At 43.1% G+C, this 11091-nt stretch overlaps 1 protein-coding gene across 1 annotated transcript; it reads right to left on the bottom strand.

Moving 5' to 3' along the window:
* Window positions 1-316: 316 nt before the first annotated feature.
* LOC112574722 lies at window positions 317-9109 on the bottom strand. The gene is made up of 8 exons (XM_025255950.1): window positions 8885-9109; window positions 8481-8624; window positions 7476-7590; window positions 6882-7045; window positions 2069-2879; window positions 725-1617; window positions 366-417; window positions 317-333 (listed from the first exon to the last, which is right to left on the bottom strand). Exons 2-8 carry the CDS (start codon window positions 8481-8483, stop codon window positions 317-319), a joined length of 2055 nt encoding a protein of 684 aa, XP_025111735.1. The 5' UTR covers window positions 8484-8624; window positions 8885-9109.
* Between the last annotated feature and the right edge of the window lie 1982 nt (window positions 9110-11091).

Below are 11091 nucleotides of genomic sequence, written 5' to 3'. Positions count from 1 at the left end.
CTAAACCTTTATTTTGTAACCATCCATTACCGATGCTGGGGAGCTTTAAGTAGTTATATACATGTTCAATATTATATCTAATCTCATGTCTACCTAATTTTGCTTTTCTGTTTTAATAACAATTCTATAAGTTGTACAACTGTCTTGTCGGTTGTGTTTTCACAATGATCTCTTCACATTCAGATTATCGTATGACACTCCGCCACCTTACCTGGCTACCAGTGACGTGTACACAACGTCAGTCATGTGACTGTCAGGTCCAGCCACAGCCACACGTCGCTGCCACCAGTGTCCGAGTTCCCTCAGCACGTGACTACTAACGTCCCACGGGGTCTCGGGGTCAGACAACTGATCACAGCACAGACACAGACCAGTGATGTTGGCGTGGTCTGTTGTTCCCAGACACCGACACAGGTCCTGTAACAGAACCACGTGACCTCAAGAAATACGTGAGAGTCCTGTTGGCGTGTATTTAGGAAAATTATAAACGTCAAAGGCCCATTAAAAAGAGACCTGACTATTTTGGAGGCTTAGCTTGAAAACAATAATCAATTTTAGATTTCCAAAATACATTTTCAAGTTGACGGAGGACATTACATAAAGCTGGTGAAATATTTCGAATTGCCTCACGCATATGTGTACATCGATACTTTTGTAAGTATTACATGCCGCCTCCAACAGAGAGACGCATAAACCTGCATGAAGTAGCGACTTGACTTCTTACCTGCGACAGCTGAGGATCTCCAGTGAGGGAATTTTGTACCTGACGAGCCGTTAGGTTGGGGACAGCGATAGTCTTAGTGATGCGCAGACCGGGAGCGATGTCGGACACCAGGTGAGACAACATGGCCTCCGCCTTGTCCAGCTTGGAAATAGCGTTTCTCAGTTTGTTTCTTATCTCTATGTCCAGTTGTGACATGGACATGTTTAGGCTGTCACCAATGGCTCTGACATCACATACAACAAAGCCGTAATGTCTGTGTATTACAAGCACATCAAAGGATCCCTGTTTATCATTTGTGGAAGCCTTAGGTAAGGTCTGGGCTAGAGGCATGGATGCAGCTGCGGGAGCGTAGCACGGCTCACCCAGGTACTGTCCGAATGTAAACTGACTTAACACAAACATAATTTCTCTTTTTTCTGCCGCCATTTTGTCGAGACAGACGAGCACTCGCTGCATCGCCTTATCAGCTCTCACGTCACTTTCCTGGAAGGAAGGAAGGGGAGAGCTGGACATCTGAGCAGGACAGGAATCATTCACTTCAAAGCCTTTGTGCTGACCGAAATGTTTAGACGGCATCGACTGGTTGGATTGACAAGGCTGTATATGTCGTGTCGAATGGCTGGACTGACCGGCTTGTTCAGGGGGAGTCAGTGGATTACCTTGACACGGCTGTGCACCTGTAATCAGAGGGTTGAGCTGAGCCGCCTGTTGAGGTGATGTTTCCTGGATGTACTGACCGGACGGTCCAGTGGGTGTCTGCTTGATGTACCGACCTGACTGACCATGCGGAGTCGTCTGGACAGGATGGTTAACTTCAGCCTGTTTAGGTGGTGCCGACTGGTTGGACTGGTAGTAATGTGCACGTGGTATCGACTGGTTGGACTGGTAGTAATGTGCACGTGGTATCGACTGTGCACGTGGTATCGACTGGTTGGACTGGTAGTAATGTGCACGTGGTATCGACTGGTTGGATTGGAAGCAATGTGCACGTGGTATCGACTGGTTGGACTGGTAGTAATGTGCACGTGGTATCGACTGGTTGGATTGGAAGCAATGTGCACGTGGTATCGACTGGTTTGGAATGGTAGTAATGTGCACGTGGTATCGACTGGTTGGATTGGAAGCAATGTGCACGTGGTATCGACTGGTTGGATTGGAAGCAATGTGCACGTGGTATCGACTGGTTGGATTGGAAGCAATGTGCACGTGGTATCGACTGGTTGGACTGGTAGTAATGTGCACGTGGTATCGACTGGTTGGATTGGAAGCAATGTGCACGTGGTATCGACTGGTTGGACTGGTAGTAATGTGCACGTGGTATCGACTGGTTGGACTGGTAGTAATGTGCACGTGGTATCGACTGGTTTGGTTGGTACGAATGTCCAAAGGACAATGACTGATTAGACTGTAAAGAATATCCAGGTGTCATCGGCTGGTTGCACTGGTAAGAATATGCCATTGGTGTTTGCTGATTGGCTTGTTCAAATAGTGTCATGTGATTAGACTGATAACACTGCCCAGGTGATGGTGATTGCTCGTTGAAATGAGACACCTGTTCAGATAGTGTCAGCTGATTGCACTGACCAGCCTCCAGGTCTCCTCCAATGGAAGCATTATCTGTCACGTGACCGTCTCGAGGCGGAGTAATAGACGGCCGAACAGCGGAGCAAATCATCGCCGGTTCCATGCACTGACCGACCTGTTCAAATGGTGTACATTGGTTAGACTGGTACGAATATCCACTTACTGTGGACTGATCAGATTGATACGAATTGTGAGGTAGCATTGACTGGTTAGACTGATGTACTAGTGATGTCGGCTGATTTTCATGGTGGGGTTCTGCAGGTAGCGTGGGCTGCTTGTCGTGACTACTCTGTGCAAGTGGTGTTGGCTGGATATTCAGATCGGTCTGGTCACGTGGTTTCAGAGGGTCAAACTGTCCATCCTGATCAGACAGTGTTGACTGTTTTGATTGACCGGCCTGTCCACCTGGTGAACACAGGACTAAGACATCCTGACCAGCAACTGTCTGTCTCTCCATCGGCACGCGGTTGACATGGACAGGAGGCACGAAGTAGGCGCGAGAAAGGAGATCAGGAAATGCCTCCTGAACCCACCTTACCCAGAATATTTGGGCTTGGGCTGACATAGTTCCCTGCAAAAAAGTCATTATAATTAATACTACTACTACTACTACATGAAGAAAAAGAAAAAGAAGAAGAAGAAGAAGACCTTAAAAATCAATGAAAATAAATCCCATATTCCTGATGGAGGACACAAAGGTGATGTTGGTTTCGCCCTCCTTGATTTGATTTCGTGGACAAACGAGTGAAGATGGATTTCTTCTTCTCGAACATAGGACTTCCGTGTTATCCTCGTTGAATTTAAGTTTGTTTGTCACCTTCCAGTCTTTGACTACATAAATACAGACTTGTATGGTGCTGGTAGCAGAGTGAGACTCAGCCGGTGGAGAGGAGCTGTACAGCTGTGTATCATCAGCATATGGTTGATGAGAAACCTTGTGAGACTAGATGCAAGATGAAAGTGGTTTCATGTACACAATAAACAGAAGTGGGCCTAGTACTGAGCCTTGAGGGCCCCCACAAGAAAGTGGAGCATGGCGAGATGTTTGACCATCAACACACAGTCTGTGTCCTGTCAGTGAGACAGGAGTTGAACCACGCTAAAGCAGGTCAAGAAATCTCTTAGAGGGTGTGGACTTTCTAAAGGACTGTTCAGGCATTGGCAGCACGATACACGATAAACTGGTTGAGTTTATTGTTACATTTATATACTTATGCACTGTTTCTGATTGCAGTTGATTAAATAAGATGCATACTTGAAAAGGATTGTTCACAGAGATATGTTGTAACAAATGGTATAAAAAATTCCAGGGCTTTCTTAGCAATAATTGGGTACCTTTCCAACTGTCGACACCAAAATGTCGAGAGTGTTGTTGTTCTGAAGAGTTGCTGTTGAACCTGGCTCTGCTGAATTTCAATGATTTCGTCGAGGTATTCATAATTGACATCTGCTGTCTCAAGAGCAAACGTGAACGGCTGTCTCATCCATGCTGGATACGACTCTCTTGAAGGGAAATATCCGTCGAGAGACTTTGTAAGCTCATCTCAGTGTGTGGCAATTGTTTTGTTTCAGTTCCATGGATACAGAAATGTCTCTGATTCCAGACACATCTTCGATCTTACTTACACAGTCGTCCAGAAGGGGAAAGTTTGCGAAGTTATTGTTCTCTGTTCGTCGTTTCCATAATGGTAGTTTTTTTTTTTTTTTTTGGAAAGCCTTCAGGTTTTCTTCTGCTTCCAAGATGTTGACTCCACCACCCTGCATCTGCTGATTGAGATGATTTAGAGCTGCGAATGTATCAGCCATGTATGCTACAATGAGAATGAACTCAGGATTTTTGAAGCAATCTGCATGACAATGTTGGTGCTCTTGCAAAAACAGGGCTAATTCCACACGCATGGCAAAAACACGATTCAGCACCTGTCCCCGGGATAACCACCGAACATTAGAGTGGTACAGGAGTACCTGGAATTCAGAGCCCATTTCTTTACACAGCTCACTGAAGATGCGGTGCCTCAGAGCACTATTTCGCACATAGTTCTCACATTGCACTACAGTTTTTAAAACTTCTGCCATTTTTGGAGGCAAGGTTTTTGTTGCCGATGCATGCCTGTGCAGAATACAATGCGTGACAATGATGTGTGGTGCATCGGCTTTTACTGGCCATCATCACCAGACCTTCTCCCCAGCATGACTGGAGCTCCGTCCGTACAAACTGCAGAAACCATCCCATGAAAGATTGTTGTCTCTGAGGAAGTCATCCACAAGCTTCTTCACATCGGCTGCCTTAGCAGTTGTTGTAAGAGACTTACAAAATAAAAACTCTTCTTTTATTATGTTGTCTTTAACATAGCGCAGGACAACAGCAAGCTGGCTTAGGTTACAAACGTCTGTACCACGTGGTCTCGTCCGGTTGAAGGCTGAATGTTGCCGGACTTGAAAATACATCTGCGACTACTTGAGCCAAGATGTCTTTGTTCATGCACTCTATCTTGTCACTGATGGTGTCATGTAAAAGAGGAATTTTGGATAATTTACCTTCGGCCGCTGTTGCGAGTATCAGATTCGCCATCTTTAACGCTGCTGGTCTTATGAGAGTTTCACCGATGGTGTGCGACTTGCCCTGCTTTGCCATCAGGTAAGCAGCTTCTTACGATGCGGCGAGGATCGGTTTGTTCACGGGTACAAATCCAAGAGCATTCAGAGTTGTCCTTTCATCGAATCTGGCTCTTTTCACCTTGAATTCAGCAAGCGTTGTGTTCTTGTATCTTCATCTCCATGCAGCTTCGTGAAGTGTTCTTTCAGTTTTGCCGGTGTGAGACTCGAGTTGCTCAACTTGGTATTGCAAATCATGCAGACAGGACGCTGACTCGCATCACGTTCCGTAATACATGTGAATCCATATTGTACATATTCGTCCGATCATTTTCTTTTTTTTTTTTGCTCCACATAGTATGGATTAAAATACTAAGAAAGAAACCACACGACGTACGACTACGACAGTCACACGTGGTGACTACTGAACACACTAACTTCCCCGCAGCACTGATTGGCCAATTAATGTTAAGTGATCATCTTCAGCAAATGAGTCGGGTGCGTCTTGACCTCTGTGGCGGAGGCTCCGCCGAACCCCCGAGACCGACTCACCGAACCCCTAGGGTTCGATCGAACCCAGGTTAAGAACCACTGTTTTAGAGTTATGTTAAACAGGATGAGTTTGAAAACTCTCTGAGAAGAAGTAAAAGCATACCTGGCATTTGACTCATCACAAAAACAGCCAGTTATTGACCAGACCTGACCAAACAAATTTTTGCGAGAAATCGCAGAAACTCGTCACCGGAAGTGAAGGAGGAAAGAAGCACTTGGTACTGTATGTAGACAAGTGAAACACTTCTCGTGTAGACAGAGCGACAGAAAGTAGCGGTGAAAGCCGCACTCATCGCAGGTATATGACCTGAAGTTAATCGTCCTCGGCAAGACGAGGCATAGAAGTAATTATCTTTTGCAGTGTTGTCGCATGATTATTTTTGTTGTAAACACGACGAAACTGTTAGAAAATGAGTGTAAAATCTCGACTTGCTGAATGAATCGTGGACGCATGGATATGAATATAGGAACATGCAGAAAACATGAAGACAATACTCTTGAGGACGGCGTTACCCAGTAACGACAGCGACCCTGGGAAGTCGAGGGAATCGCCAACCTCGCCTAGTCACGTGACCAGGGGAGTGTCCCCATCCCGAGTAATTATTCGTCGTGTGTACCACAAGTTCTTACAGAAGAATGTAAGTGTTACCTGTGTAGACCACAAAGTGGGTCTGAACTGAAGCGGATTATTTCAGTGTCCTCAACACTCGAGAGGAATAATCGTTGGATGAAAACTCAGAAATGTTAGTTTGGCCTGTTATGTCAGAGATTTATTTCAACAATGTGATGTGTGACATTTATTTTATTGTTTGAATAGCGTGCGGGTCAGAAGGTTATGCGTTTGAACAACACACCTAGTTGTTGCTGTTGAATAGTCACGAATATCTGAATTCCTTTAGATATTATAAATGATTCGAGACTTACATTGCTGAGAGTGTTTTGCCGGCAAACTATCTAGTAGTGTTGGTTTAAATGTTTGTTTGTTGTTTATCATTACCTCCCCTGTCCATTACACCGTAAGATTTATTTCTGTACAGCTAGTAGGGGTATAATTGTTGTGTGGTTCTTGGTCCGGTACAACAAATAACATGCGACCTGGGAGGACGAAGGTTATCTCTGAGTTCTTTAGAGAAGCAATGCGCGACGGTCAGGTGTGAATGTGTTTGAAAAAAGTGTTGTGATATCAAATGATATATACCTGGAGATATCGTGAATTGTAAAATATGATATATTTATTTTATAATGTTTAGTAAGTTTGAGTAGCAATACCTCGTGACAGCAAACATGAGGTGATAATGAAGGTTTTTACAAACAAACTGCATCCAACTCCAAACGTCTAAGGCACGTTCCCTGCTTTTCAATATATTAACAGATATTAACGTGTGCGACTCTCTTTGTCAGAATTAATCCAACATAGTTACTGCACCTTAGAACCAGTTTTCTGATTGATGAGGCTGACAGCATTCTCGATTTGTTTTGGAGTGCCCCGGATGATGATAATCTTCATGTCCGTTACAGATTGATTCTGATGGAACTGTACTTCAGAAGCACGTGACTGCTTTTTGACTTCTTGAAGGGGGCGTGTGTTTCCTTGAACATAAACCAACACATTATTTACAAACTTTAATGAAATCTGTTTTTAGTTTCGGTGCTCATATTACACAAAGACAAGGGAGAGGTAGATAATGTGTATACAAGTTATCTTTATTGTTTTGATCGCACGCTCTGTTTTTTCTGTGTAAAACATTTCGACTGATGTACACAGATAAAGCTGGTATATACTGTTTATTTTCTAAGACATGTAATCTGCTATTATCTTTAAGAAGTGTTAATTGAATGTGTTTACAGGAAATAAAATTACACTTATTTATGAAGAAAAAGTGTCATCCTACTTGAGAAGGTAAGAAAAAATTAGATTCTTCTGTAAGAATTACAAGCTTGTTGTATGTTTAAACACAGATGACTTATTTAAATATATATAAGGAAAAAACCGTTACAGGCTGAAAGAAATACAACCAACCATTGTCTGTTAGAAGAGCAGCCTCATCATTGTTCACGGCATGGAGATAAACTTTGACCCGGCCACCACCGCCAGAATCTTCTCCACCACCTCCCGCCCCCTTCTTCCGCTTGCCCTGTAGTTGGACAGTGAACATGGCAGACAGTGTGAACACACATACAGTGAACATGATAGACATTGTGAACACACATAGTGAACATGGCAGACAGTGTGAGCACATACAGTAAACATGACAGACAGTGTGAACACACATACAGTGAACATGATAGACATTGTGAACACACATAGTGAACATGGCAGACAGTGTGAGCACATACAGTAAACATGACAGACAGTGTGAACACACATACAGTGAACACGGCAGACAATGTGAACACACATAGTGAACATGGCAGACAGTGTGAACACACATACAGTGAATATGGCGGACAGTATGAACACATCAAGTACACCAGTCTACATATCAACTTGCGGAAGATATGAACACAGTGTATAAAACTGTGAATGCAATTCTGTAATGTGACATGAATGTGACAGTATGTGACAGTATGTGGCAGTGACATGACACGCATTTGTATTCAGTATTGTGCAGTGCACCCTACGTTAAAAGTAAAGAAAGCCACAAGAGAAGTTCGAATATTTTCAATAATCTTGAAGACAAGGCTACACGAGGATTAAAGGATAACAAACTGTAATTTAAAAAGATCCTACACATGGCTGACTACATTTCATCAACAAAACCTGACCTGGTTGGTGACATTTCAGTTATTTCCTGACATTAAACAAAACAAGCAACTGTAATGAGTGGTAGCTGTTAGTTTTGTGTTACATCGCGGTATGTGGACTGTTGTGCTTGATCAGATGTGTAAACACGTGCAAATGGACAAATTGTCAAAACTGTTTCCGATACCTAACATGTTACTCCACCTAATACTTGCTTTTCTGTCTTCCCTTTCTCTCTCTCACACACAAGATATTGTGATTGTTAAAACAAACAGTTGTTACCATATTAGCAGCTCCAGCAACTTCCCGTCAGTGAGTGTCAATGGTCTCTCTTTGTTTTTCATGAAGTGAATGTTCAGACCTTGCTATCAGTGGTCGTCCATGAAGACAACAAACTTTGCCGGAAGCCGTGTCTCTCTCATGGCCCTATCATAGGACAGGACAAACATCTCCGTGTCATTGCCGCTTATCGCACACTGAGGTGAGATCATTTATTTATACACATATGTTTACATCTTTACTCGCAAACTGAGGCTTTTGGCAGATTGAACTGTAAGATGATATTCATATCATAAATAATAAGAGCATTGAGAAATACGCAGGTACATAATCTAGAATGTTATGAATGGTTTCTAGAAATATTCATGCTAAGGATGTCTACAGACTATTATGATAACCGGACCTACCTTCTTTCAGCTTTAGTTTTGGGTATTTAGCCTGGAGTGGATGTCTCCACTGTCTCCTGTGATAAAATTATCTACAAACGTTTGATGTCTGTCAATTAAATCCTCTCCATACACTGCTTTCTTGTGTCACTCCAGCATCGGGCAGCGATCTACAGATCGTGACAACGAAGTTTCTAGAACATTTATCTGTGGATCACAGCTTCCGGCGGTTGGCCTCCTGGTGGGGAAAACCAGTGAACGAGTGGACGTTGAGTGGCACATGATGAATCACCAAATCACCAACCGGCAGATTTGTCACGTGGTAAGAAGCAGTTATGATCTTCAGTATACAGGAGGTGGTATATATTCAGTATATATTAAGTGTATAGGGGGGTTTCTGACAATCGTCGTTGGGGGAGAGGATCAGTGCGTGTATAACTGTACGGGTCAGTGACCTGTGACTATTAATTGCTAAGTTCAATATTTATGCAAGCTCTCTGTTGTTGACACGAAGAAAATAAGGACTGAGTGTGATGTACTTAGAACTGCTTACATAGTAAATGTTTTATAGTAAGAGTATCTTTCAATAAATATGTTTGAGTACTTTTTTAAGCTTTATTTATTCGTTCTGTTTGTCAAGTAATTTCTGTACGTATACGTGTGTTCTTACTTTTGCATGTGTGCAATCATATAAGTGTGTATGTGCAAGCCATGTACACATCATATATTCCTTCCCCTCCCCTGTTGCAGTGCCGTACCTGTCTATGGTCGTGGATGTAGCAAACACAATTGTTGTTTGGGTGTGGTATGTCGTGAAAGTTCCGAAGGCAACAACAATGAGGACGATGTAACGCCCGATAAAGATGTTCATATTAACTAACCAGAGGATGTGAACCTGACATGTCGACCTGCCAGCCTGTCATCAGTCATGACATCCACAACTGACATTTGGCATTACACAGTTTAGACAGTCAAGTCTGTCAGAAGGAGCTTGAATTGTCGGCGCTGTGCTAATTGAATGTCTGCAGGCGGTAATTGTGTTCGAGAAGAGATTCCATGAAGCTGAGTACGTGACACTAAGTTCGTGACACTAAGTACGTGACACTAAGTACGTGACACTGAGTACGTGACACTAAGTACGTGACACTGACTACACGACACTGAGTACTTGTCTTACTTCCTTGTAATGATGACGATGTGGATGATGTGGGTGTGTGGGTGTGGAGGGTCTGGCATTCGAATGGAGATCGTTGATCAGCCACAAGGCCAGCACGTAAGCACACGCACACCTACACACGCTCTCACTCACTCACGCACGTATGCACTTAGCATTAACGCACGCAGTCATGCAAGCGCTCACTCACATGCAAACTCAGATAAATTTACACAGACTGCAAACATACCAAAAAAAACGGAAAATCATTCACGTGAGCAGCTGTAACATCGAAAGAGAAAGAGACTCACAGGCAAGATCCGAACCCTCAACATGTTGACATTTGTGCAGACATCCGCTCCAACTATTAAAAACGAAAGATTTTCACAGAAAATAGAGGAAGGTTATATGTCTTCTGCTGTTTATAATCAAAGCTCAAATTAAAGAAATATGTCCTGGAGATGCAGATATTTGTGTAGGTCCTCGGACATTGCTCATAGTGTTTGATACTTATAATCTGCTACTCCTTTCCCCCGATAACCTCTTCTAGCAGTCTGGCATGTGTAGGTGTCAGATGATGAGTGACTGGTCACAAGAGAGAATGAATAATTGAAAACAAATTCTCGAGAGCAAGACTGCACTATCAACACTTCCCAGGGTCGAGTTTCAAGACAAATATCGAGGACAGACATCCAGGTTTCATTTAAAAAACAACTTAGTTTAACTCCTTCAAAGTTCAAGATTTTCACATTCAAGGACCGCAGACATGGGAGACTGTGGACGGTGGTGGGCAGCTTTCACAGTCTAGTCATCACTTGATCTCAAGCTTTCCTGTTTATGTCCTCATTTCTGACTGAGCTCGTTGTTCCTCGTAAAGACCGGAAGAGAAAAGGAAGTCGAACGCTGCTTGTCGAAAGTAGCAACACGACTGGAAGTCTGTAGTTTGTTAGAGAATAAACTGTGACTAGACTTTAGGTTTGAATGTAACAGTCTGTGTTTATAAAAGAAAACAAACGAGGAACACGATATTCACATCAGCATACAATTTAATACATGATGACTCACAAAGAGAACA

Source organism: Pomacea canaliculata, linkage group LG11, assembly GCF_003073045.1.
Source record: "Pomacea canaliculata isolate SZHN2017 linkage group LG11, ASM307304v1, whole genome shotgun sequence".
NCBI classification, from domain to species: Eukaryota; Metazoa; Mollusca; class Gastropoda; order Architaenioglossa; family Ampullariidae; genus Pomacea; species Pomacea canaliculata.
This window is presented reverse-complemented; position numbering and strand designations above follow the sequence as displayed.